The sequence below is a fragment of the Epinephelus moara genome, chromosome 1 (assembly GCF_006386435.1).
Source record: "Epinephelus moara isolate mb chromosome 1, YSFRI_EMoa_1.0, whole genome shotgun sequence".
In the NCBI taxonomy this organism is placed as follows: Eukaryota; Metazoa; Chordata; class Actinopteri; order Perciformes; family Serranidae; genus Epinephelus; species Epinephelus moara.
In genome coordinates this window covers 1419029-1440578 of record NC_065506.1, presented here as the reverse complement: position 1 = coordinate 1440578, position 21550 = coordinate 1419029, and the positions used below count along the sequence as shown (strand labels likewise).

General features: G+C 40.0%; 1 protein-coding gene and 1 long non-coding RNA gene across 7 annotated transcripts in view; one reads left to right on the top strand and one right to left on the bottom strand.

The window, feature by feature from the left end:
• The window catches only part of crtc3 (CREB regulated transcription coactivator 3), a 255583-nt gene that overhangs the window by 166320 nt on the left and 67713 nt on the right, over positions 1-21550 (top strand). For 5 of the 6 annotated variants that reach the window (XM_050041221.1, XM_050041212.1, XM_050041203.1 and 2 more), the window contains 4 exons: positions 11536-11771; positions 13561-13737; positions 19841-19924; positions 20654-20858. In XM_050041221.1, the coding sequence (XP_049897178.1) occupies positions 11536-11771; positions 13561-13737; positions 19841-19924; positions 20654-20858 (702 nt within the window). Of the gene's footprint in view, positions 1-11535; positions 11772-13560; positions 13738-19840; positions 19925-20653; positions 20859-20973; positions 21071-21550 lie in introns of those variants that run through there. The other variant, XM_050041229.1, reaches the window with a different exon arrangement.
• Positions 990-9383, bottom strand: LOC126388699 (uncharacterized). The gene is made up of 8 exons (XR_007569776.1): positions 9015-9383; positions 6654-6829; positions 5315-6460; positions 3849-5147; positions 3728-3769; positions 3178-3587; positions 1657-1768; positions 990-1563 (listed from the first exon to the last, which is right to left on the bottom strand). It is a non-coding gene; the product is annotated as an uncharacterized LOC126388699 (long non-coding RNA).

The window sequence follows — 21550 nt, the reverse complement described above, 5'->3', positions numbered from 1 at the left end:
TTTCAGCGGAGCAGTGAGTGTGTATTTGTGCACTACTTTCGCATTCAGGCGGTCTGCAATACTTTGCCACGCTTTCTCTCGTTGTTTTATTACTGTGGCGGTGTTGCCTTTCTTTATGATTTGATCCTTTACCTCTTCGTAAGCCTCCATGGGGATTTCTGCCTCCGACGGGGAAGAGTACTGCTCTTGTTGCCATGGTGAATCGGTGAATCTGTGATCGATGGCGGGGTCTATTTGAGGAAGCCGCGTGCGCGCACTGATCCAGGATTGGTTTCACCTGGCTTGATGAATCCGTGTCTGCTCATCCTGGCTTGGTCTTTGTACAACCAATTAAGCCTGGACGCTCTTGTTTTGGATTCGTTGAACCCAGCTCAGTCATTTATCCTGGATGTCTGAATCCTACTTTTGTGCAACGGGCCCCTGGTAGAGAGTTGGGGCTGTTTGTGCCTATATAAATGTAATTATAAGTAGAGTAGCTCATTCTGTCAGGTAGGAAATATCTATCAGAATGGACTAATACCTCTATAAATGTAATTAAATATATGGTAGCTCATTCTGTCAGGTAGGAAATATCTATCAGAATGGACTATTACCTCTATAAATGTAATTATAAGTAGAGTAGCTCATTCTGTCAGGTAGGAAATATCTATCAGAATGGATTATTACCTCTATAAATGTGATTAAAAATATGGTAGCTCATTCTGTCAGGTAGGAAATATCTATCAGAATAGACTATTACCTCTATAAATGTGATTATAAGAAGAGTAGCTCATTCTGTCAGGTAGGAAATATCTATTAGAATGGACTACTATAATTATGTTCAAAAGTAGAGTAGCTTATAATAGGCACCCAACACATGTACACACAAACACATTATCACTTAATTTCTTTATTATTTGCTATCTCACAAGCACACCCATTTTCTTCAGAAAATGCAACCTTTTTTTCTTTATTCTTTGCACTTCAAGCAAATGTAAGTTTCCTTTCCCTTTATTCTTTGCACTTCAAGCAAATGTAAGTTTCCTTTCCATTTGCAGGAACAGATTTCAGACAGGCATGATGTGCCCATCGGAGACTGAGAGTACTAGTTCATACTATTTCATATTATCAACCGTTTACAGGGACAGAAATGACCATCATACTGTCAATTTCATGTGATGCGTTACATGTAACAGTGGACTTAAATGCATCTGGAACCCTGTATTATCCTCTATTACTAGAAGCACCAATAAATCTTGTTATTTCTATAAATGTTATATTCTATATTTATACCATGCTGACATTGTCACTGTCTGTGTCAGGGTTGATCATGTTGCATTCTATGCAGTAGTCTTCAACACTGCCTGTTTGAAAAATACAAGAGATTTAGTAAGTCCATTACACCTTATCTACAGTATCAGAAAATATAAAAAAAATAAACAATGTTGAAATATCCTGTAAGGTTGAGGACCCACCACCATTTTCAGTGAGCTTGCAGGCAATGTATAGTCTGGCAGCCTGCACAGATGCAGGATCGTTCTTCACATCAAAGATCGATCCAGACTGAAGGTATTCATCCACAAACTGAAAAAATGCACCACTCCAGACTTAGTAAACACTGTATATAGCATTATCATACACCTAACATATTAATTATTTCTAAATTGTCAGTCTTACTTTTAAAATAAGGACTCCACAGCTACTCCCATGCACCTGCAGCTCATGTCCCAGTGTTTCTACTGTCCATGATGCGCTGCTTGATTGGTGCTCTCTCATCCTTAAGAAATTCCTAAAAACATTTAACATTACAATTAGTAGAAAAAAGTGAGCAAAACAAAACAATTAGATGACATAATTAAAACAACCAATTGGTAGTATAATATAGAACTTTACAGTGTTTTTGTAGTTTTTTTTTTTTTTTTAACTGTGTGACTTATGCCTGGGACAGACAGCCTGTGTGAACCTCAGCAGTGCGTGTGCGTCGCTGAACTGCTGCGTCTCGCACGCTTGCAGCGTCCACAGACAGCGTTGCTGCTGCGGCGCTTCTGCTGCCAGCTCTATCTTTCTACTGGGAACTGCCCATTGGTTCGACAGCCCATTGGTTCGACATCCCATTGTTCCGACCATATTAAACTCATTGTTCCGAAGTCCGTTCCGAAATCATCATGATGCCCTGTGGTTAAGGTCTGGTTAGGTTTAGGCACAAAAACCACTTGGTTAGGGTCAGGAAAAGATCATGGTGTGGGTTAAAATGAAAAAGAAAGTGACAAACACATAAGCCGTGAGCCTGCTCCACCTCAAGCCGGTTGCGGCGCACCATACGCCCGCCGCGAGCCGTTCAGCACCGCGGACAGTCGGATTAATGGGATGTCGAACCAATGACATGGACCCCTTTCTACTTAGAGTTTGGCTTTGATAATGGCAATCAATAATAGCACATTCCATATCATTTAATTATAAATTTCATTTATATTTAGTTTAGTCAGAAAATGATTAAGAAGCATGTGCTCAGTTGTTAAAAAATAAATAAACTATGTGAGGTGAAAGCGGCTTTCTTTCTGATGGGCATGGTGGGGTTTGGTTGAGGCTACTTCTGTCAGCCAGATATACTCCTCAAAAAGAACGTTTTTATTGTTGATGATATTGCTGAAGCTCTGTGTGTCACCGACTCTCCCTATTGGAGTTCCACGCCAGAGAGGCTCCCTGCCCTGGCGTGCACCATGCAGGCTGACCCGCAGTGGTGACACTTCATGTCTGTGACATATTCTACAGATGTAGACATTGAAACCATAGTTAAAGGTGTAATGTTGCTGATATGATAATATGACTGTCAACAGATTGTTTTCTCTGTCTATTTCTGCTGAGAGCCGTGCGTCACGCAGAGAAAATAGGCAAGACCTCTGATCTCTAGATGACGCAGCAGCCACGTGTGAGACGGGCTGTGTGGCTGCTCTAACCTGTTAACATGGGTGCCGAAATGAAAAGCAAGAGGTTCCGCGACACACATGCGCTGCTCACGCAGGCTGTGTGTCCCAGGTGTAAGTTTACAGGGTTTAGCATTAGTTCAGTATGGAAAAGGAAAAGGTAAACAGTTTATATTTTGCATTTCATAACTCAATGCCTCACATAAAATAGAATGTCACTGGGACTTTCCTGACAGCACTTGTGTGTACTGAGCTAAAACATTTAAATAATTACCTCCAGTTTCTCAAGATTCTCCTGCTGTATCTCTGCTCATTCCTTAAGGGGTCAATAACAAGTAGGGCCTTTTCTGACATTTTCACAATCTGTAACACATTGCAGTTTATCTGTTTTAGTCGCATATTTATGTGGAATATTGTTAAATATATAATATTGTTAGATTTACAGACCACAAGAATCCAGTGCCCTCCTGTGTTGTATGGACACAGCCACAAATCCCTGTTTGGGATGATCATCTATAAAAGAAAAGTGTTTACACCACAGTTTGTAGCAGTACATTGCTTCTATGAATGAAATAAGTGTAGCTCATAAGTTTTACCTTCCTCACACACCTAAACAGAGATGCGTCAACATCTCTGTTTAATCAGAGACGTTGACATAACCGAAGACAGCACAAACATGTGGTCCTGTAGAAGAGTAAAACATCAACCTACTTAATCTATGAATTTACAAAAACTAAAATATATTGTACAAATCTTCTAATGCAAGTAAGTTTTATCCACACAAAAGAATAAACATACGGAAAAATATTATACTTGACATTTACCTTCTGTTCTTCTGCAAGGATGTGAAGGTAACTGTCAATTACCTGCATCCAATAGTGAATAAATTAAACACGAGTATTTAATTTATATTTATTTGTATTTGTATTTATTTGTGAGTCCTACCTCATCTGAAAGCCAATTCATCCCTTTAAGTGTCTTTAACGATGAATCATAAAGTTTGTATGGTCCCACCACAGCTTCAACTCTGGTAAGACTTTCAGAGTAAAACCCCAAAATCAACATCTTGCACGAAATACTGGTTTAAGTTTTAAAAGTATTCCAAGTAATATTTGCACCGAAATCTAGTCTGTAACATAACAAAAAATTTACTGTTCTTATGAGCATATTTTAACATTACATTATATAATGCTGAATAACATACTCTTTATTTCATTTCTTTCCCTTCCAACTTCCTCTCTTTTCTTTTCCTGACCTTCTTCTTTTCTGCTTCCATCTCCTTTCCTTCCGACCTCCTCTGTTCTCTTTTCCTGACCTTCTTCTTTTCTGCTTCCATATCCTTTTCTTCCAACCTCCTCTGTTCTCTTTTCCTGACCTTTTTCTTTTCTGCTTCCATTTCCTTTCCTTCCGACTTCCTCTGTTCTCTTTTCCTGACCACCTTCTTTTCTGCTTCCATCTCCTTTAATTCCAACCTCCTCTGTTCTCTTTTCCTGACCTTCTTCTTTTCTGCTTCCATATCCTTTCCTTCCAACTTCCTCTGTTCTCTTTTCCTGACCTTCTTCTTTTCTGCTTGCATCTCCTTTCCTTCCGACCTCCTCTGTTCCCTTTTCTTGACCTTCTTCTTTTCTGCTTCCATCTCCTTTCCTTCCATCTTCCTCTGTTCTCTTTTCCTGACCTTCTTTTTTCTTTTCTGCTTGTATCTCTTTCCCTTTCAACTTCTTCTGTCTTCCTCTGGCTTACTTTAGATTGAATCCACTTGATAACTGATGGTCTAGAAGGCACATCTGACATTTGGTCTCTGGCTTCGAAAGGCGATCCACTGACAGGAAGAATTTCTGCTGTCAGTTGTGTCGTTTCTGTGATGTCTTCCTTTAAGTGGCTTCTCTTGTATGGTTTTAGGTTATTTATGTTGTATGTAGTTTTCAGTAAATGACCATCCTGGTTTGTCAGTGACACTTTCTTCCCTGACATGTTGTGAACAGTGTATGGTCCAGAGAAGTCTACTGCCATTCTACTACCCTTCCTTCCACTTTTTCTGGCATTGTAAAGCAGGACTTCATTTCCTACATCGAAAGTTACATTTTTGTATTTCTTTTGCATGCGCTTTACATAGGCTTCTTGTTGCTTCCTCTGTGATCTGTTCACATTTTCACTTGAAGTTTCTTTCAGAGTTTCAGAGTCCTTTTCTCTTTGTTCAACAAATGTGCTGTAGTCATCGGTCACAGGGAGAACCACATTTGAAAGCTGCAGTATGAAGAAATAAAACATTACATGGAGGGGTGTGTTGTGAAAGTACAGAACACAAACTTTTAAGCATTTCATTCCTTCACTATTGTACATTTTAAACCTTCTGGTATACTAAAGTGTAATATCACTTAATTGTTGGAATTAAGAAAACCATTAAAGCTCACAGGTAATTCCTCTGGGACTTCGGAGGGAAATCTTGCCTCTCGTCCATACATTAACATGAACGGGCTGTACTTTGTTGATGTATGAATCTTTGATCTCAGGGAGAACAAAGTTGCATCCAAGAAGACATTCCAGTCATTTTGATGGGTATTGACAAGCTTTCTGAGGGCCCTAAAAACAGAATTGTAATAAACAGTGAACACTCATTGTGTATCCATCATAAGATAAGATGGATACACAATAGCGCAAGTAACATATACACTAATTACCTCTTTATATTGTCATTTGTTTTTTCATCCAGACCGTTCGTACCTCCGTTTTTATGGACAGCAGGTCACAAAGAGAGCTGTTAATCTAAAATGAATTAATAATAATGTTATATCATTAAACAGCCAGCCAGTAGTCCAGAATTAAGAACTGCAACACAATGGTGAAATAGCATTTCCAGTAGGGCTGCGCAATACAGAATTAATTCATATCACAACATTCATCACAATTGATTTTACAGTATACATAGTAGGACTGAAGAAATGAATGATTAGACATAAATTACTGCACAGCCCTGATTAAGAGAGGGGCAGAGCTTTTGTTTGGAGAGCAAAAGTTGGATATTGGCCTCATATACCAAAAGAATTAATGTATATATTTGTTGTCAAAGACTCACCTCATTAACAAACTCTCTTCCTTGGTCAGAGAGAATTCTGACTGGGCAACTGTGCCTGTAAATGATAGAAACAAGGTTTCTAGCTACTTCCTGAGCAGTTTTAGTTTTTAATGGGAATGCTTCCACCCATTTGGAGAAATAATCTGTGGCTGTCAAAATGTAAATATGGCCATCAGATGTCTTCGGAAGTGGTCCTGTGAGATCAATACCAAGCAATTCCCAGACCGATGAAACCTAACAAAAACAGAATTGGATGTACAGTACAGTATAATCTCCTGTTTGTGGTTATTTAGTAGGATTTGGGGTTATATGTTTTTCAATTTGCCAGAGAGTAAAATGTTTATATACCCCGATTAATGATTTTTTTTTTTTAATTCTTCAGTAACTCACATAAACCAAAAAGCTCATTTACCTTAATACTTTCCAGTTTAGCATCAATCACAAGTGGTTTACCAACCCTTTGGCACTGATCACATTCACTGACCTAGAAAAATAAAGAAAAAAAAATAGTGGGTTTGTTGAGGGTAACAAGTAAGAATAGTGAACAATTCAAAGGAAAAATGTAAATGGTTATGGAGTGAGAGTTAGAAAACTAATTGAAGTAGTAACAGTTACATTTGATTATTAAAACCAGTAGATGAACAGCTAATCAGGACAGCAGGGCATTGGTTACTGACCCATTTCTCAATGTCAGTAGAGATTCCTGGGCTGTAGAATCGACTGGACAAAGCATTTCTTGTTTTAAAAATCCCGCTGTGGCCTCCAATAGGGCTGCTATGGAATTCACAAAACAGGGTTTTGCACTCTGCCTTTGTCCTCACAGCCTTCCTCTGTCCATTAAAAAGTTCCCCATCTGCATCAAGAAAAAAATAAAGCTATGTTAGGTCTTGTTTTTATGTATTTATATGGAAAAAAATTATTTCCAACTTTTTATTACTGACCAGAAACTCTGAACTTGGCTGCATATCGCCTTAATGTCTGCCTCTGTGTTTTTGTGTATCCCTCTGGATACTGACCAAAAGTAAGAACATTTCTTACTTGGTCATACCTCTCCTCCATGTTCGCCTGTACTGGAATATGAGTATTATTAAAACAATGGAGTAGTGATGTCACATAAATTGTATGGACATACACACAGACAGACAGCACATGTATACATGTATATATAAATAAATAAAACATTGTTAACAATAATTTTGCTGTTTGTTCAGCCCAGAAACCTCCCAAGATTTATATTTTATTTGTTTTCTGATTCATCATTCCCAAGATTTATATTTTATTTGTTTTCTGATTCATCATCTAGTTAAAAATCTGTCAATTGTTTGTCTGATCAACAAAAAGAACCATAAACAACTTTCTTCATTTATTAGGAAGATTTTTCTTTTCATGATCTGTTGTTTCCCCCGTTAACTGTTATTATGGATAAAATTAAAGTAAGGGAGAGTCTGTCTGTCAGCAGCATTTTAAATACATTTACATTTTACATCGTTTATCACATTTATCAGATGTGAGACTGAAAAATCCTGAGCGTCAGGTTTGATATGAGTTACATAATTTCCATTTTCATTGAAACATTTTGCCTAAATAAATAATTTCAAGTGTTCAAACACTCTCAGACACTCTAATCATATTCTGGGTTATTAAATAATGAATTCACAATCAAAATATCAATAAAGACAGACTAAAAAAATTAATAGATAATATAAACGCATTCTGCTAGTAGAAATGGATCCTGTGCCTCCAAGCAGGACCCAGGACACAATGTAAATACAGAATGCAGGTTTTTATTCATGTGCAGGTGTTTGTCAAACAGGTAACAGGCTGCAGAGAGGAAACACTGCTGCTCTGGCAGTGATAACTGTGCACTTTTAGTATTAACACAGTGCACATATATGCAGACACAAACTCCATCAAAAGTCGCTACAGCTGTTAAAGCCGACCGACAGCTGATCCAGCTGTGATCAGCTACCGCCGTCATCAGAAATGTTGTACTTGACGCTTCAGAGGAAAGAACGTCTCATGTTTCTAAACACATATTTCCTCGTTTCCTCTCTCCTCGCTTGGAAAGGACGCAAGTGAGGGAAACGTGGATGCAATTAGAGTCTCGATCCGGTGATATAGAAGTTACCGCTACTGTGCTGCGCGCGTAAATGCGCACATCCTCTTTCTCAGTATGGAGACGCACTTATCGTTTCAGCTGTTGTATAATGCTTCAGCCAGCTGTGACACACAGCCAGCTGTTGGCAACAAACAGAACATCAGTAGTGATGTGTCTGCGAAATCCTGGATACATTCAGTGACACCTGAACTACATTAAAGTGAGACTCGGACTTTAATCTAACACGTTTCAGACCTGCCTGAGTCACATTAATAGCTGTAGCCTATTTTAATGGACATTTCAGTAGATTATGTTATAGATGTGAAATACTAGAGAAGTAAGTTAAAAGAAGCAAAATAGATGGAAGTTGGTTTGTCACTGTGGAGAGCTCTGTGTGTGCGCACCTCCGTTAATTAAAGACACACAATTTGAGGCTTTTGTGCTCCCTGCAGTTTTCATTATGAACCAATCTGTGTGCTGAAATGTGGAGAAAAGCCCGAAACACTGGAAACCACTCCTCTCACTCAATCGCAAAACAAGGGCAAATTGCACTCAATTGCAAAACTTTATGGGCGTATTTGCGCCGTCATATCTGTCCAGCATCCCAGAGATAGTATCTCTGGGATGCTGGCTTGATAGCTCCTTAAGGACAGGGACTCAGTAGTAGGCTAGACAGGGACTCAATATCATTAGCGCAATATCTTTTGTAAATCGGACCTTGAGACGGTGCAGATAGCGGTTGTAAATAATGTGCAATGCGTGCCGCTATCAGCAGCCGCAATCCACTCTGTGAATTCGCCCCTTAGCTAGCTAGCATTTTAGCAGCGTCTCTGTCGAGCATATTAGGATAATCCGAACTGTGCCGCTTTCGCAGATAGCTACTAGCAAAACTAGATAAGAAAACGTAACTTTAGGAACTGTGTAATTTCATTTAATTTACCTGTAAAAGACCGCTCTTTCCACCATGAAGATCCCGGGTAGTTTAAAATTATGGGCGTGTCCTCTGGAATTTTTTTTTCGCTCTGCACATGCGCACATGGTGTTGGTAGGTCATTCTGAGCGGTAGCTCTATTTGTCAGGACACCGGCACAAAAGAACCGCTACCAATAGCGCTTATCAGTACTACGGTCTTTGATAATTTAGCCCCGGGGCCAATTCAGTACCGGGTTTCGGTACCCATCCTTAATCAAAACACAAACAAAGTGGAACCCGTAGAAGTGAAATAAAGTTTGCAGCGGCTGCCCGTACCAGGAAGTGCGATACACTGCGTGTGTGTTCCACCGATCAGCGTTCTCACACCGCCCCGTAACCTCAAGAATTCCAGGTAATCTGAAAAGTCCTATCCCCCTACTAGGTACTTTTTCCAGGGTAAATTTGGGGTTGTGATAAAGTTTTTTACCTGGGTAATTGTGGTGGAAACGAGGTTTTTCAAAATCCCGCGTAGCATGAGAAAAGCTCCTGCAGTGGAAAAGGGGCTTATGTAAACTGAGATGAGAAATTTGTGGAAAATAGCTGGGGGCAACAGTTTTCTAACCTGTGGCCATGATCACATTTTTGACACCATAAAATAGTCATCTACCCGTTCTGGAGAATCTCCTCCCTCTGTTGGTATCCTTATGTTTACAATTGGACTCACGGTTTGGGCATAACAAGGAGGAGTTAGAGAGGTGTCCCTCAGGTGGCCCCTATTAATTACCATGGCAACCGCTACTTATACACAAACACACAGACATGTACTGTAGGTGTGTGCGTGTCTGTGAATCTCCTTTTTCAGGCAGTACTTCTCTGTGTTTATCAGTGACTCAGCACTTTCAAACAGACACACAGGTGATTCTGATTAGCTGATTATACCTCCATCAGTTCTTGCTTGTTTCTGTAATACTACTGCTACTCTACTCCTACTTCTACTACTACCACTTCTACTACTACTACATCAACTACTGCGGCTACTTTTTATTCTACTAATACTACTGCTACTAGTACTACTACCACTTCTACTACAAGTGCTATTACTACTAGTACCACCACCACCACTGCCACTACAACAACTGCTGCTTCTCTTGTACATTTTTTGATTAATTACTACTTCTACATACTTTCAGACACAGAAACCACTTAAATGTCAAAACGTTCTACTCTTTAAGGACGTTTATGCTTCTATTTAATTTTTCTTAATTTTTTATGCTTTTTAAAGTATGAATCACTGCTGCTACTACTACTACAGTGTTCCAGACTAACTTTTTTTAGTAGGAGCACTGTAGCACCTAACTGAAAAATTTAGGCTCGCAAGCAGAACATTTAGGGGCACAGCCTAAATCGTCTTGCAATGCAATTATTCACACTTTTGGCCACTTTAACTGTATCATAAACTGTATGTAGTCCACTGTAATGTTACTTTAACATGGGACTGTTTTAATTATTGAAGCATTTAGCATCTCAGAGACTTGTGGTCAGTGGGATGTGAGGATTCTTAAAATAACATCTGTACAGATGTGAAGCCCTGACTACATCGACTGATCTTTAGTCAAAACTGTTGTCTTGTTTTCTTTTTTCATCTGAAAATATTAACCTTATAGTGTACAGGCTGTGCAGTGTAATAGACAAAAAAATGTCTGAAAAACAACAAAAGAAGGTCCTCTAATGTTAGTAATACCCAATTTATTGAGTTATAGTCCTTCCTCATTTCCAAACATTTCTGTTTTTGAATGCATGTAGCCTGTTATATAGACATGTATTAATACATTTTTGTTTAGTCACAAAAAAAAGGCTATACACGGGATTTATATCTGCATGGACAGATGTGTAGGCACTGTTCACCAACTTATGTGACATATATATGAATGTGACAGCAGAGATAGTTGAACGTTTCCACTGCAACAAATAAAACAGTCTTGAGGGCTGTCTATCAGCTGCTTGCAGTCTTGAAGTCCGCGAGGGCTCAGTCTGCAAGTCCAGAGAGTGGACATTTGGATTCAGCCACCAACTTGACTGCAGCTTGTTGTCACCACTACCTGCTGCAGCCTCCTGCTCCCGCCAACTTTCCAGGGGAGGCGTATTTCATCTCGAATGAGCCTACTGATGAGTGTAGATGATGTGATCCTCGCGGTTAACTAATCACTCAGTCCGGACTTTTCTCCTCTCACACACATGTCTACTAGTAGTAGTAGTACTGCTTCTACTATTTATCCTGTCCTTTTTTGATTATTTACTACTTCTACATACCTTAAGCTACAGAAACCATTGGAATGTCAAAACATTCAGCTTTGCAGGGATTTTCAGATGTTTCTGCCAATTAGTTATTTTTCTGCATTTTCAGCATTTCAGTATTGTCTTTTATTTCAGCATACAAGCATTCACATGCACTTTCCGCACTTTCATTCTAATGTAAGTTTACACTCTCCTACTCTTTCAATCTGATTTATCAGTATGCCAATGTCTTGTTGTCTTTACTGTCCATGTAGGTCTCTCCTCCTCTCTGAGCAATCCCTCAATTCAGGCGTCCCTCAACAACTGCCAGCTGCAGTCGTCACTCAGCAATCCCTCCATCAACTCATCCTTGCGTCTGTCTAGCAACTCTCCCCGGCGACGGCCCGCTCCCATCAGCCCCCTCACCCTGTCTCCCGGCACAGAGCAGCGCAGGGGTCTGGCCAAGCAGCTGTCTCCCACCATGTCCCCCTCGCTGTCCCCCATTACACAGGTACACAAACCCTCACATTCTCCTTATAGCAAATGGGATTGCTTATTTGTAGTGAGCTGGAATAACAATATAAATTCAAACTTATGTATCTGTAAAACTGTATAGCATGAGAAACAATAGTAGTTTTTGTGCAGTACAAGAAAAAATTATTTGTGCCCTGGCATCTCCTGTCATTGCAGTTTGTGAACTTAGAACCACTGCTGTCTAAATGAGTAGAACTAGATTTAAAAGATAAGATAAGATAAATCTTTATTGTCATTGTACAGTCATACTTGTGTACCACAGCATAACAGAATTGGGATACTGTCCACTTTGGTGCAAAAGAAGGCATTTAAAAAAACAAGATAAAATGAAATATATGAAGAGTAGAAAAAACATACAAAATATACAGTTAAGTGTGATCTAAAGTGCAGGTGATAAATAGATTATTGTTCATTGCACGTGGCCCATTGTAGGAAAAAGACAGCAGCTAATCAGATGAGGTTTGTATTGATAAGTGCTATTGCCCTGTTATAAAAGCTATCCCTGAGTCTGTTTGTCCGTGACTTCAGCTCCCTGAATCTCCTGCCAGAGGGCAGCAGCTCAAACATCCGGTGTCGTGGGTGTGTGCAGGCTCTTAGGATGCTACATGCCCTCTTGAGACAGTGGGAACTGTAGCAGTCCTCCAGGGAGGGGAGAGGGTGGCCAATGATTTTCTGGGGGGTGTTAATGACCCTTTGTAGCACCATCTTGTGCGCCATGGTGCAGCTGGAGAACCACACAGAGATGTAGTATGTCAGCACACTGTCAATGGAGCAGCGGTAGAAGACGGTCAGCAGCTCCCTCCTGGGGTTGATCCTCCTGGGGATCCTCAGGAAATGGAGACTCTGCTGGGACTTCTTCACGACCGCCGAGGTGTTTTCAACACGATGCAAAAGTCGCGGAAACACTTGTTGGCAGCAATCTGTAATCTCAGTTTGTCGATTTTGTTTATTATGGACCTGGCATTGGAGAGGAAGATACCGGGAAGCGGCGGCGTAAACGGTTGTCTCTTTAGCCGTGCTAACGGGCCGGCCCTGCAGTCTCGCTTTTGTTTCCTTTGTTTACGCTTCCTCTTGGGCTTGCCAGCGGGGAGAACCATCTACGGAGACCCTGGAGTCCTGGCGATGTCCTCCGGAATGTAGTGGAAGCGGTGATAGTCCAATGTAATAGTCCTTTCACAGCTTAATCCCAGGCTCAGAAGGTCCTGACTACTTTATGTAGACTTCGCCCAACATACGGTAGTGTTTCCAATCAAAAACACGCATAGCCGGGGCGTCGGTGGCTTAGTGGTAGAGCAGGCGCCCCATGTACAAGGCTGTTGCCGCAGCAGCCCGGGTTTGACTCCAGCCTGTGGCCCTTTGCTGCATGTCACTCCCTCTCACTCTCCCCCCTTCACACTTGTCTGTCCTATCAATTAAAGGCTTACAAAAAATTCCCCAGAAAAAAAAAAAAAACACGCATAGCCACACGTACACACACAGTAAGTAAAGCACCAAGAGTGGAGAGTAATGAGCCGCAACGTCTGTGCGGTTGTAACAGTCTGACCTGTACAATGATAGAAAATAAAGTCTGACATCCAAGTTAAAGTTCCTGCCATTGCAAAAAGTACACTGGTACAATTGTTTTTAGCCTGCTTTGATGTGGAATGCGCACTGCGCAGTTGAGTAATGACACTTCAATCAGAATAAATAAACCTCAAGTCCCAACTCTTTGTTAAACCTGTACTCTGTCTTTAGTGACTCTTGCTGGTGTTCTCTGTCCTGTATAGGGAGTTGCTTTGGATACCAGCAACATGCCAAGGGAGCCGCCCCCACCCTATCCACTTTACCAACAATCCCAGCATGCAGTGGACCAGGGCCGACAACAACACCAGCAGCAACAGCAACAGCAACAGCAGCCTGTTTCCCCACTTCAGAGCATCCCTCTAGACTTCAACACAAGTCAAGTAAGTGCCATGAAGAGAGTCTTTGTCAGACACACAAACATATTCTGTGTACCAGTCTTATATACTAGTCTTGGTGTTCATAATTTGCTTTTGTCTCCCTACAGTGCAAAAATTAGTGTGGGATATTAGATTCAACACTGTGATTTCGTTAACAAACACCAAGTTGAGCAATCACATTTACGGTGTAGTTTGTTGAATAGACCTACACAACATAAAAATATTCTGCAGAGGATGTCATAGTGGTAAATGTGAAGGTCTGTAATACCTCTGAAAATAAAGACACTGACCTTGATGGGACTGGTACATTATATTCATGCTGGACATCATGTCAGTCTTTCTGAACAAGTGGAGTTCTAAACAGATATTCTAGCAAGGGAAATTTGATAGGTCAACAAATAGGATGCGTTTTAAATGGCATACTTTTTGTTTTTACTTTTAGTATGTACTGCAGCTGCCCTTAAAAAGTTTGTACTGATGCATATGGTGTGCACACAATCAGGACAAACTACTTTCTTATAACAACAACACCCTGAACATTGACCCTCTTGCTTTTATATCCGTTATCTTGGGCACAAAACAGACACTACTTACTGAGTTCACCAGAGATGGTGGTCGAAAGCTCTGATGTTGTTACTTTGTAATGTATGTAATTTAATTTTAAAGTTATAACTGCACAGATTGTAGATTCTAACATTTTATATTTGTGATAGTATATTAGTTAAATTAATCATAAATATTACAAACAACAATAGGACATAAAAATATCAATGACAGGGAAATGCATATGTGTTCACTTAACCAATCATGTTCCTATTGATACTGTTTGACTGGTCATCAGTTACTTGAATGTGCTGTCATTGGCCAGTCAGCGGTCAGACAGCTGTCAATGAGCTGTCAAGCTGTCATCTGTTTGCGGCTCAGTTGTAGAGAGAAAGAGGGAGGGAGAGAGGGGGAGAGAAAGACAGTGGGTTGTTTTTTTTGTTTAACCAGGTTTATACAGTAATTTCTGTAAATGTTTTCTCAGTGATGCTGCTGTCAGCTGATAATGCTGCTGTTAATAAGTGCACTAAAACACCAAGTGTTTCTTTTATTTAGTCAATTACAAGAACATTCAATAAATGTTAACATTTAGTTCAGTATTGTGTCATTTGTTATCATATTCAGTCCTAGATCCAAAAGCACAATTTAGGAGGCAGAGAACAGGTGAAGCCTGGGCTTGAGGCGAGGGACAGGAGACCCGTAACGACAAAATATTGTATTTTATCAGATGGGGGAGAAAAAAGTGATATCGGCCATCGGCCGCCCTGCTCTCTCTCAATATCGGCATCGGCATAATCGGCCTAAAGGCCATATCTGTTGACGTGATGTATCGTCTGCTGTGCAGTGATTGCGGGTCAGAGTAGCCAGAAAAGCATGCTAGCTTGCATACTGCAAAATCTGACCAGATGTTGGAGAACATCCTGGTGTTTTTGGCATACTGCATTTGACATACTATGTCTTTGGACATACTAAATCTTTTTCTGGTATACTATATAGTATGGTAGTATGAGTGTTGGAACGCACAGATACATTTTTTGTGTATGTGTGTGACAGCCAACTGTGCCACCCTCGGGCTGCAGCCAATAATTATTTTCATTAATCTATTGGGGTTTTTTTTGGTTTTTTTTATATATATACTTTTCTTTAATCAATCAATTATTTGTTCAGTGAAAATCAGCAAACCCTCACATCAGAGGAGCTGAAACCAGTAATAAATTACTTATGCAGTGAATCAATGTTCATAATTTTGTGGAATCATTATCTGTCTTTCAACTAATCCACTGAGGTTTTTCATACTGTGATTTGCTAATAGTCCTAGGTAGTCGAAGGCATTTTTTTTTTTTTATGTTATTGCCTAGGGCTGGACGATATGGCCTGGAAATATTATTGCAATAATTTAAGGCATACAATGTATATATCTTGATATTTTGAAATCTCCTCTAAACTACTGTAGACTACTAAAAAAATAAAACTACAAAATAAACTACAGTTACAATAAAGTTAAATAAAGTAATACCTTATTTAACTCCATTATATAACAGTAGCTGTTATAATAAAATTAAAATCCAAATACAGTTAATTACAGAAGCTAAATAAATCGCTGTTATAATTAAGTTAAATAAAGCACTGTCATAATAAAGTACTGTTGCATTAACGTTACATGAAACACTGTTATAATACATTAAAATATGAAAATACGAACAATCACCCAACCCTAATTTACATCACACATATTACAGTTAATCTGAGAAACAAAAACTTGCAGACCGTTGCTTTCCTTCCAGATTTGACAACGTTGTTATAACAGAATCAGAATTTCCTTCATTGAGTGCGTTTACATGGACAGTTTAATTCCCTTTTCATTCGGAATGAAAGTTCATTCCTATTAAAAGTGATCTTGTAAACACCTAATTCGGAATGAAAATGGCCAATGCGATTGAAAATTCAATCCAATGTAAGGGGCTGGAATATTCCGTTTCTAATTCCGAATGAAAGAATTTCTCACACTTGTATACACGGTCCGTGTACTTTGCGGCCATTCGTTATTCGTTTTGAAGTAGGTAAACAAAAAACGGGAAACGATCCTATTTTCCTTTTTCGTTTTGAAGTAGGTAAACAAAAAACGGGAAACGATCCTATTTCCCTTTTTCGTTTTGATGTAGGTAAACAAAAAATGGGAAACGAGTCGTCTCCCGTTTCTCGTTTGGAAATTGGAAATCGAAAAACGAGTCTTTATCTGATTTTCTATTATGCGTTTATTAACCACAAGTTGGGAAATAAAATACGACCGTAATTCTTTTAATCAAACTTGCAACTTGCTTTGCCTTAACCCAGAAACCATTCTTATTCTTATTCTTCTCCTTCTTTGTTTGCGATGGCAGAGTAGACTACGGCACATTGCTGCCCCCTGCTGATACTACTGGTTTGCCACGCTTGTGCAGTGCCCCGTTACAGCAGCCTACAAGCATGCTGTGTCAATAAATCAGCTCATACGCTGTTAGAAATGTAGTATTTAGCCTAATAACATCATGCTACAGCAGGAATAACGTCAGCTTTAGTCAAATGGCTCTAGCTCTCCCGGTAAATGTCATAAACTCTGGACACAGCTCTAGCTCTCCCGGTAAATGTCATAAACTCTGGACACATTTTCCCTGTATGTTGACATGATAATTGCCGCGTTTCCCAGATTGCTCTTAGCTTAAGAAGATCTTTCACTAAGAAGGAGTTGTAAGATCGAGCTGACCCACTTTTAACAGTAGGACCGCCAGGATTACAGCATCCCTCCAAGCGCCGCAACCGTCATATGTAACTTCATTTTCTGCCCATGTGCTCAGAAGCACACGAAAAATGCATTTTTGAGTAATTTCCGAGAAGTTATGATAAAATAAAATAAAAAATTACATATAGGACTGACAACCTCTCCAATGTCTCATGTCAATTAATTAACACTATTTGTCAGCTTTTTATAATGGCTTTTTTTATTTATTTTTTTATTATTTTTTTTTGCTGCTGCTGCGCTGCTGCTGCGCCCTGTCTCCAGTTGAAAGTGGTGTTATGCATTAATACATTCTACAATAATAAATGACATTAACTTTTGGCCTATAATATTGTTGGCTATATTACACATTTTAATAAAAAAAAATTAAGAATAAAAGAAATGAACACCGAAATAATCAGTGGAAACTTTTTTTTTATTGATAATAATAATAATAAGACAAAAAATAAGTAGGCTGTGTGTGACTTATGCGCTGATGAAGTGGTGGGTGATCGATGTGCCTGACATCAATTGATTTAGAGTTTCAGCACCGCGGTAGTGGCCAGCTCCTGTTAAGATATAAACAGAATGAAAGCGGACAAGGTAAATACAGAACTTGTCTTGAGAAATAGCTTTCAAATTGAATCAGAGAGAACTTGTCTTGAGAAATAGCTTTCAAATTGAATCAGAGATTAAATGCATTTTCAATAGAGGCAACCTTTTAAATTAGGCTATTGCTTTCTTTTCACTTTCTGCATCCATTTAAGATTTTACTTGAGATCACTCTTTAAGAAACTCTTAACAGGAGCTGGCCACTACCGCGGTGCTGAAACTAAATCAATCGATGTCAGGCACATCGATCACCCATCACCTCATGAGCGCATAAGTCACACACAGCCTACTTATTTTTCGCCTTATTATTAGGCTATTTTTCTTCCGCCAGATTTCGGTGTGTAACTTATGCCACAGCTTGGAGCGCACACAGGGTCTTCATAAAACATAGATTCAAGATTCAATATGCACAGTAAGGACACGCATTTCCCTGCAGAATGAAATTCTGTCACTAATTAATGCTAAACAATATAAATCTGAAGTATGAAATAGATCAAAATATATAGGCTATGGCGCGCACTGTTTTAACATCTCCTTGCTTAGTGTAATATTAATGTGCCTGCCGCGGCTGGATCTGTAAGAGTTTGGTCGCTAAGAAGACTGTTAAGAGTGGGTCAGCTCAATCTTACAACTCCTTCTTAGTGAAAGATCTTCTTAAGCTAAGAGCGATCTGGGAAACGCGGCCATTATCATGTCAACATACAGGGAAAATGTGTCCAGAGTTTATGACATTTACCGGGAGAGCTAGAGCCATTTGACTAAAGCTGACGTTATTCCTGCTGTAGCATGATGTTATTAGGCTAAATACTACATTTCTAACAGTGTCTGAGCTGATTTATTGACACAGCATGCTTGTAGGCTACTGTAACGGGGCACTGCACAAGCGCAGCAAACCAGTAGTATCAGCAGGGGGCAGCAATGCACCGTAGTCTACTCTGCCATCGCAAACAAAGAAGGAGAAGAATAAGAATAAGAATGGTTTCCGGGTTAAGGCAAAGCAAGTTTGATTTAAAGAATTACTGTCGTATTTTATTTCCCGACTTGTGGTTAATAAATGCATAATAGAAAATCAGATAAAGACTCGTTTTTCGTTTTTCGATTTTCAATTTCCAAACGAGAAACGGGAGACGACTCTTTTCCAGTTTTTTGTTTACCTACACCAAAACGGAAAAGGAAAATAGGATCGTTTCCCGTTTTTTGTTTACCTACTTCAAAACGAATAACAAAAGGCCGCAAAGTACACGGACCATACACTCATTCCTCTTTAAGTTCATTCCGGTCTTTCTGCGCATGCTCGTTTCCTTGCCCTTCTGGCGCGATGACGTATATAGCGCGCATAGCAACGGGCTGAGATAGAGCAGTCAGACTCGTTGCACTCACCGGTTTCCATTTGCCACAGCACGGTCTTCTATCTCCCTTCTTCGACCTCCCTTCATCTCCTCAAAAGACGAAGCATTAGCAGAACAAGGTTGTTGTCATGCTGCTGCTTCAGAATATAAGCAAAACAAGCCCGAAAAAGGCACTAAGAACGGCATCGTCAAGCATGTTGTTATCCGGAACGAGGACTACAGTGTTTTCTTCCGGTAAACATAAACACGCTACATCTGCCCCACCCCCTATCCAATCAGAAACCTTCCCTGCCCCAAACCTTGCGCGGACCCGAATAAAGGCGATTAAAAGGCGATTAAACTGATCTCCTGTGTAAACCGTCATTCGGAATGAATATCCCATGTAAACTACCTGGAAAAACTTTAATTCCGAATGATTTCATTCAGATTTATTTCATTCTGAATGAGAAGCCATCATGTAACCGCACCCATTGTCATTCTCACAGATGTCACAATGAAATTGGTTGGGCAGTCTATCCTCAGTGCATTCAAAAAGATGAGGTCTAAGAATAAATAAAGATACACATATACTCATACACCCGCACACACACACAGAGACATCATGAGTAGACCTATAGACCGCCATAAGACATAAAAACAAATTACCACACACACACACACACACACACACACACACACACACACAACCTCACACGCGCACACACACCCACACACAGTCCATTGCACATGTTCCCATAACCCCTAATAATGGGTATCCAAAGTGCTAAGTGTGGGGGTCAAGTGTTAAGTGTTTAAAAGTCTCATCGCCCATGGGTAAAAAGTGCTCTTTTCTTCCCTTCCCTTACAGCACAACAACCTCGCGACACTCTTCAGCGACCCCTTCATGGAGCCACAGTACTCCAATCGTCAGACCAAGACACACCCGTATCAGGTAAACGACAGTAAACACAACAACAAGTACAAAGGAGTGTGTCCTCAATCAGCATTCATCTCTGAAGAGACATTTCCACCAGTTAGGTTGGGAACAGCATTGCAACAATGAACAAGACATGTTTGGCTGTTCTCTTCTCTTTGTTCTTACTGTAGCATTTCCTTACTGGCACACACAGTAAATGATGGCTAACAGATGCAAAATTTGTAATGGGAAAACATTTGAAAATAAACATGACGGAAAAATCAATGCTGCAGATCAAACCTTGACAGGATGATTAAAAATCTTGATCCAAAACACAATTTACTTTTTACGCAGTTGTAAAACCTATAACACAAAATTTAAAGCAACAGCATTTCTTCAGCCAAAGAATTATGAGGAGGACAGTTTTACAGGAGAAATGTCTCCTTGTCATCACTTCATCACTCCTCTTATGTTTTGGTCTTGCAAGGTTAGTTTATGAGCAGAATGGATCCAAATCTTAGAAATGGATTTTAATGAACTTTAGCCAACATGACAACTAGTAGAGTTTTTGTCAGACGACAGAGCTGAGCAGAATCTGTCATTGCCATCAGTTGTAGTGTTAATACAGTTTTCTATTTACTGTGGATGTAATGAGAAAGGACTTGAAGACATCACAGAGAATTGGTGCCAATGTGGACTCGACAACTCCCTGACTCTTTGCATTTCCTTTTATTTGCCATTTTCTCACTGCCATCTGCCATCTAGTTGGACCAGTTCACTCTGTTGGAAAACACAATTAGCTCCACAGCAGGGGGTTCTTGCTTCGACCCTTCCTCTGCTTCCTCCTTGCTCTACTACTCCCAGGCTGCCCTCTCAGGGCTGGGTGGCAGCCTGCAGGACCCAGTGCACACAAGGTCCAACATGCTGTACTCCAACTGCAGCGGAGGACTGCCCAACATCATACTCACTGGTAAGTCTTGATAGGTGGGTTGTTTTGGTGTCCCTTATAGGCTATCATAGACACAGGCTGTACTTAGCCCCTCTTTACCCAGCTGTTGATCTCTGGTTGATCTCTGTTTGTTTAGCGTGAGACACGAGAAGACCACTGCTGCGAGACTGAGCTCTGCATCAGAGACTGCAAACTGTATAAAACTAACTACTGTGAAACTTTAATTAAAAGCCTAGTCCCAATTAAACGCCCTGTCTCTTTTGCTATCCTTGTGTGGCTACACATCCTTGTGTGGCTACACATTTTGACAAATAAAGGCCTGTCTCAATTAAATGCCTGGTCTAGTTGCCAAGCAGTTTAATAGAAGTTCTTTGGATGTATAAAACCAGGTTCAATTTAATTTTATTTATAAAGCCCAATATCACTAATCACAATTTGCCTCAGAGGGCTTTACAGCATACAACATCCCACTGTCCTTTGGACGCTCACAGCGGATAAGGAAAAACTCCCCCAAAAAAAACCTTGAACGGGAAAAAATAAATGGTAGAAACCTCAGGAAGAGCAACTGAGGAGGGATCCCTCTTCCAGGACAGACAGACATGCAATAGATGTCGTACAGAACAGATGAACATAATAAATTTACAGTATTCCATATGACAAATTGAGATATAAAGAGAGACAGAGACAGAGGGAGACCGGGAGAGATGCAGGAC